The 7,529-nt window shown below is 37.3% G+C and overlaps 2 protein-coding genes across 2 annotated transcripts; one reads left to right on the top strand and one right to left on the bottom strand.

Annotated features, from left to right (window-relative positions):
- Positions 1-4,033, top strand: LOC130730630 (leucine-rich repeat receptor-like tyrosine-protein kinase PXC3). The gene is made up of 3 exons (XM_057582687.1): positions 1-348; positions 557-3,190; positions 3,293-4,033. Exons 2-3 carry the CDS (start codon positions 853-855, stop codon positions 3,616-3,618), a joined length of 2,664 nt encoding a protein of 887 aa, XP_057438670.1. The 5' UTR covers positions 1-348; positions 557-852; the 3' UTR covers positions 3,619-4,033.
- A 1,116-nt stretch (positions 4,034-5,149) lies between these two features.
- Positions 5,150-7,102, bottom strand: LOC130730631 (uncharacterized). The gene is made up of 3 exons (XM_057582688.1): positions 6,947-7,102; positions 5,566-5,673; positions 5,150-5,480 (listed from the first exon to the last, which is right to left on the bottom strand). Exons 2-3 carry the CDS (start codon positions 5,657-5,659, stop codon positions 5,332-5,334), a joined length of 243 nt encoding a protein of 80 aa, XP_057438671.1. The 5' UTR covers positions 5,660-5,673; positions 6,947-7,102; the 3' UTR covers positions 5,150-5,331.
- Between the last annotated feature and the right edge of the window lie 427 nt (positions 7,103-7,529).

Raw genomic sequence — 7,529 nt, forward strand, 5'->3', positions numbered from 1 at the left:
AATTTCTAAAGATGAGAATTGATGGCGCCCAATGCATAATGTTCCCAAACCCAAACACTTGGTGTTGTAGTGTGCCCCACATGCAGTGAGACAGGAGTTTTATGCAGCTTTCATTCACTGATGACTGCCCATTTCTCGTGAAGAATTTCCATTTCCTTCTCAATCTTCACACTCAGACCCACAAATCTCTCTCTTTTTCTCTTCTCTTTCAGACACAACACAAGAAAACACCTGGTCCGTGAACTCTGTACCTAAGCATTGTACCCTTCTCTCATAATTTCATCACTGAACACAGAAAACGTCGCTTTCTCCGTTGCTTCCGCAGTTCCAATCTTCTTCTGCTTCAAAGTATGTATGCAAATTTTCATGTGCAACCCTGAAACTGAAAGTGAAAGCTTTTTGGTTGTTTGCTGTTTTTTTTTACTTAGTTTGGTTATTTTATTCCATGAACTAAGGATAGCAGCACTTAGGAGCATAAAGTTTTTATCTTTTTGATAAATCTCAAATGGGTTTTCTTCAAAATGCTGTTATGTGATCTGGGGTTGCTGCATTTCAGGACTATTGTTGCTGAAAGGTTCTAAAGGTTTCACCTTGAAGCTCTGCATCTTCATTTGGAGAAGGTGATACAAGGTGGTGTAGCTGGTTTCAATTCCTCACATTTGCAGAATAAAGCAAAAGGGAAAGTTCAATTTTGAAGGAAATTTGGATTTTTTTGAGTGTGAAAAGCAAGAAGCAAAAGTTGTTGCTGCTGTGGTAGTGTGGTACTGCAGGGTTTGGTAGAGCTTTGATCAGAGTTTTGGGTTTTGGAGAAGAACACTGTTGTGTGGAGTGGAAGCACTAACTCTTCACTTGATGGGAATTCTTTGCTTGTTGCATCTTCTGCTAGGTTGGTGGTACCTATCAAAGTGTGAGCTTGTTGGTGCTGAGTTCCAGGACCAAGCTACAATTAATGCTATCAACCAAGAGCTTAGAGTACCTGGATGGGGTGATGGAAACAATTCAAATTACTGCACTTGGCAAGGAGTCATCTGTGGTAATCACTCAATGGTGGAGAAGCTCGATCTTGCTCACCGGAACCTTCGAGGTAATGTGACTTTAATGTCTGAGCTCAAAGCTCTGAAGAGGCTTGATCTTTCAAATAATAACTTTGGTGGATTGATTCCTCCTGCTTTTGGAATTTTATCTGATCTTGAAGTTCTAGATCTGTCTTCTAATAAGTTTGAAGGTTCAGTTCCACCACAGTTGGGTGGTCTCAGAAGCCTTGTTTCATTAAACCTTTCAAATAATGTGCTTGTGGGAGAGATACCAATGGAACTTCATAGGCTAGAGAAATTGCAAGATTTGCAAATTTCTAGTAATCATTTGAGTGGTTTTATACCTTCTTGGGTGGGGAATTTGACTAACCTGAGAGTTTTTACTGCTTATGAGAATCGTTTAGATGGCAGGATTCCAGATGATCTAGGCTTGATTCCTTATCTTCAAATACTTAACCTGCATTCTAACCAGCTAGAAGGTCCAATACCAGCAAGCATTTTTGCTTCAGGGAAGCTAGAAGTTCTGATTCTCACCCAGAATAATTTTAGTGGTGACCTTCCTGAGGAAATTGGGAATTGCCATGCCCTTTCCAACGTTCGCATTGGAAACAACCATTTAGTAGGCACTATTCCTAAAACCATTGGAAATCTTAGTAGCCTAACCTACTTTGAAGCCGATAATAATAATCTCTCCGGTGAGGTAGTTTCAGAATTTGCTCAGTGTTCTAATCTCACCCTCTTGAATCTAGCTTCAAACGGATTTTCCGGAACAATTCCACAAGAATTTGGACAACTTACGAACCTTCAGGAGTTAATTCTTTCAGGAAATAACCTGTTTGGTGATATTCCAAAATCAATTCTGAGTTGCAAAAGTCTTAACAAGCTTGATATTAGCAACAACAGATTCAATGGGACGATACCAAATGAAATCTGCAATATTTCTCGGTTGCAGTACTTGCTATTGGATCAGAATTCCATAAGAGGAGAGATCCCTCATGAAATTGGAATTTGTTCAAAACTTCTTGAATTACAATTGGGCAATAATTATTTGACTGGAACTATTCCTCCTGAGATTGGTCACATTAGGAACTTACAGATAGCTTTAAATCTGAGTTTCAATCATCTTCATGGACCACTTCCCCCTGAATTGGGAAAACTGGACAAGCTTGTTTCTCTGGATGTGTCGAACAATCGGCTCTCAGGTAATCTGCCAGCTGAGCTTAAGGGAATGTTGAGCTTGATAGAGGTGAACTTCTCGAATAATCTGTTTGGAGGCCCTGTACCGACATTCGTACCATTCCAGAAGAGTCCTAGTTCAAGTTTTTCGGGCAATAAAGGGCTTTGTGGAGAGCCATTGAACTCTTCATGTGATCCTTATGATGATCAGAGGACTTACCATCACAGGGTTTCCTACAGAATCATACTGGCCGTAATTGGTTCTGGTTTGGCAGTTTTTATTTCAGTAACTGTTGTTGTCTTGCTCTTTATGATAAGAGAGAGGCAAGAAAAAGTAGCCAAAGATGCCGGCATTGTTGAAGATGTAATCGATGACAATCCAACTATAATAGCAGGGAGTGTCTTTGTTGATAATCTAAAACAAGCGGTAGACCTTGATGCTGTCGTTAAAGCAACTCTAAAAGACTCCAATAAGCTCAGCAGTGGAACTTTCAGCACAGTTTACAAGGCAATCATGCCTTCCGGGATGGTGTTATCTGTTCGGAGATTGAAGTCCATAGACAAGACAATAATCCAACACCAGAACAAGATGATTAGAGAGCTTGAGAGACTAGGAAAAGTCTCTCATGATAATCTAGCACGACCCGTTGGCTATGTTATTTATGAAGATGTTGCTCTTCTCTTGCATCATTATTTTCCGAACGGAACATTGACTCAGTTTCTTCATGAGTCTACCTTGCAACCTGAATATCAGCCTGACTGGCCTGCTAGATTATCCATTGCCATCGGAGTCGCAGAAGGTTTGGCTTTCCTTCATCATGTGGCAATTATCCATCTTGATATTTCTTCTGGCAATGTTCTTTTGGATTCAAACTTTAAGCCATTAGTTGGGGAGATTGAGATTTCAAAACTTCTGGATCCAACCAGAGGCACTGCAAGTATTAGTGCAGTTGCTGGTTCCTTTGGTTACATACCCCCAGGTATGCTATTTTGTGGCATGCAAATACAATTCTCACATCCATTTTCCTATTAACTTTTATTGTGTTTTGCACTCTTCATGTTATATTTCTCCTGTAATGCAGAATATGCATACACAATGCAAGTCACAGCACCCGGAAATGTTTACAGCTATGGCGTTGTTCTGCTGGAAATCCTCACAACTCGGCTTCCAGTTGATGAGGAATTTGGTGAAGGTGTGGATTTGGTGAAGTGGGTTCACAGTGCTCCGGTAAGAGGGGAAACTCCAGAGCAGATACTGGATGCAAGGCTTAGCACAGTTTCCTTTGGTTGGAGGAAAGAAATGCTTGCTGCTCTAAAGGTCGCGCTACTTTGTACTGACAACACACCAGCGAAACGACCGAAAATGAAGAATGTAGTAGAAATGCTTCAAGAGATAAAGCAAAGCTGAGGACAGCAAGCCACTTAGAGTTTTCTGTGCCATGATCTACACCATTGAAGATTTGAACTATGTGAAGTAAACCTGTCATGGATATTACAGAGGAACTGATGTGTAACAACTTTAAAATAGTAGCCTTGTACCAAGAATTATCTTTACATGGCAAATTGGTGTATCAAAGTAAATTCAAGGTCATTGGAATTGATAGATCTTCACCTTTCTACTTTGTCCAAAGGGGTAGTGATGAAATGGCTCCTTATCTATATGTGTTGGACACTATATTAGGTTGGGGGAGGATAAGTACTAGAAGGGACCTTGATACAGGATATGTCAGTTCCTTTTGAATATGAGCTCATCCACAGTTTCCATATTGTATTGTACTCATTTGGGAGATGCATCCAACTAGTCTGTTCTGTTCACTTTGAAATTGACTGTTCTATTTTATTTTTGTTGAGATAATAGATTGTGCAGTTAGTACAAGGCTGTTTTTCTTTGAGTAAAATGTCTCGAGTTCGAATCTTATGTATGAAAAAAAATTCGCTAGGAAAACTAGTTCAACTATAATGTAGATGTTCCTTGCTCGAATAATAAGATTCTCTCCCATAGATATATATGTGGAAATCCAAAAGATTGTGCATTTGATTGTCATGCATGCTTTACCTTCTGCCAAATGTGTATGTATACTTTAGATGCATCTCAATCACTTTCATTTCCCTAACTTTTATTTTAAACAAAATATGATGACAAATTTTTTCTTGTTTAACGAAGAATCTTAACCTTTATGCCCAAATTGTTCCTGCTTTTGGTAGTAGAAATGCTGAAATTAGGATGAATCTTAAAACAAGAGAGGATATTAGCTCCATTTTTGAAGGAGAAGGAAAGCAAATTATAGTTGTTAAGTCTACTTTGTCATAAAGGAAACAAAATAACTTAAACTAGAAAATGACACGTGCAACTGACAACATTTAATATATTAATAAGAGTTTAAATAAGTTTATGAATTTCAAGTATAATATATATATTTATGCTATTAGGGTAATGTATTTTTATTTTGGTGTTACTATTAGGGTAATGTATTTAGAAGAATGGATGCAATAGAAAATATTTGCTTGAATTATTATTATTATCTTCCTACCGATTTTTTATTTATCATAAACTTAGTCTATGGTAATGCAATAAAGAGGAAGACACTGCTTTTTGCCATATCGAATTCATGTAAAGCATCCAAATATATCATGACCGAGGCTGGAGTAAAGTTCGAATCATAAATTCGTAGGAGTTTACTCATGCTAAAGAAAATATTTAAAACACCATTGACAAACGAATGACTATAAAAATTAACCAAATCATTCAATAATAACAGTAAGAACAAGTTAAAACCATGCATAAAATCACCAAATATTGAAATCTTAAGTTCATAAGTCACGGTAAAACATTTTTAAAGCATAGTAGCACACAGATATGCCTTCAGAACCTATTTTTAAGCATTGCTTCCCATTCGTGCCAAGGTCAAAACTAGGGAAAGAATTTCAATACAACAATATATGTCAATCAATCCAAGATTGCTTCAGTAACATTTTATTTACGCATGATAGCATTCACATGGTAAAACATCCAAACATTAATTGAACTGCAAGAGTCTCATCTCAAACAAAACTATCATTTATGGAGACATATCCCATAACCAGGGTGAACCAATTAATTCGAATCAATAACCAACAAAGTTCAAGACTCAGAGCGAGACTTCACAATGAAATTTTGGCGACTAATGGGATTCATGACCACTGGTGGACCAGCTGTGCGAGGCCATGACTGAAACTTCTTGTCAGTCTCTTCCCACCATCCAGTGTTCGTAATTGTGCCAGGAGTAGTACCTGAAGAAAGAACCTGCAGTTATATACTGCTGAAACAGACACAAAGCATATCGAATTTCAATGCCTATGGAAAAGCACAACTTACCCCCAAATATCTTTCTGTCAGAAACAAAACTATCACAGAACCATGCAATTCCAAAAGATCCAACTATAGCAGATACGATATACTTGCCTGACATGATTAAAAAGTAAGCTGTACACAAACAAAAAAGTAATTAACTCGGTTAAAATTCAGAAGATAAAGATGATTAAATGAGGGTCACTGCACAAAAAACTAAGAATATGACTGAAGAAAAACGCAAAGGCAACAATCAGGGTCCAGTTAACACTAAAGCTCAATAGGCGCTAAAAGCATCAAACCAAAACAGCCAGTGTGGCAGGGAAGCTAGACTCTACAATCCTGCCTATGAACATAACAACAGAAATCCCTTTGACACTAGAACTCCATGCATCCTAACATCTAGAAGCACAAGAAAACCAGATTCCTAACCACTCTGAGAAATTACAAAATGTCTAGCATTCCCTCACACTTGGCACCAATGATACTTATTTTCCTACAAAAAAAAGACACTGTCTGCACCATGTGAATATTAGGTATAATAGCATGACACTTCAGGTTCGATAGGTAATTTTTTTTTCAAAACCATTCAATTATGTATTGAAAGAGTAGTTTTAGAACTATAACTAAATCCAAAATGTTTGCCTTCCTGGGGGTGGGGAATATTGCATACATTAGAAGTGATTCCGCCCTAAAGAAAGGAGGATTTTTTCAGCCTATTACACCACCATCAAATGTGACTTGATGATTAACTGCGGAAAACAGTAACTGCAACAAATAATATCAGCTGAGATATGTCAATACACAATTCTCAACATAAAATCCATGAATCGTATGTGCCTACGGCCCTACACCTGCCCAGAAACCAAAGCATTACCGTAACAACAGGAAAGTGGAAATTATGTACAAAGTATATTCCAACCCATAAGTTAATTTACCAGAAGATTATTGATTCCACCTAAAGGGCATCATTAAAAAAAAAAACTGGACATTTTCATAATAAAATCCATTACCAGAAACCCAGAATCATAGCATTATGACCACAAAAAATAGAATTATGGTGCATATATGTAGAAGTTCAAACGAAATCTACAGCTTTCACCATTATATTATATTGGTCAGATCAAATGAGATAAAGGAAATGCATAACAGTTGCAAAATCCCATGAACACCCATAACTACACAATTAACTGGTATAATCAATCAAATAAAACAAAAACAAAAAAAAAATGTTGATTTTCAGAGAATCCATCGGGGGAACTAGAATTGATGAACAGTTCAGATTGGAACCTAATCGATTTTCAGAGAATCAATCGGGGAAGATGAAATCGAGAAAAGCTTCGATTTGATGCAATTGAGAAAGCGAATTGAAGAGAGCTAGGGTTAGGGTTAGGGTTAGGGTTCGTACCTGAAGCTTGAGATCTATTTGCGTTTGTGTGATCCTGCGAAATGGAAGCAATGTCACTACTTCACGACAGCCAGGAACGTTTCGAAGCTTCTACGATGATTTTAACTTTGTATAGATATAATGGGCTTTTACCCATTCGGCCCATTGTTTTGACTTACCCATTTTCAATTGTGAATGGTTAAATTTGTTTCATAAAGTGTTTGGTGCCGGCAAGTTCATCTTTGACCCTAGGAAACATCCCTCACGGTCATTGGTTGCGTAAAATGTTGGTCAAATTAGTCATTGTGGTCAGATAAAACATTGGTTAAGGGACTAACTTGATCGTTATTTTACATGATTAGAAATCACGTAAGGTATTTCATTCTTATATGGAAGAATTTATCAACACCCAACATTATTAGGGATCAATTTGACATTTACTCATTTTTTAAGGACAAAACATATGTACAGTTTTCTATGCGTAGTTTTTACCGTTGTCCAATTAAAAATGACACGCATACTGAAAAATGATAGTTCAAGAAATTATCACAATTAAATTAGCGAATAGCTGAGTTTCTTTATTGGTCAACAACACAAATAACAC

This window comes from Lotus japonicus, chromosome 1 (genome assembly GCF_012489685.1).
Source record: "Lotus japonicus ecotype B-129 chromosome 1, LjGifu_v1.2".
Classification (NCBI taxonomy): domain Eukaryota; kingdom Viridiplantae; phylum Streptophyta; class Magnoliopsida; order Fabales; family Fabaceae; genus Lotus; species Lotus japonicus.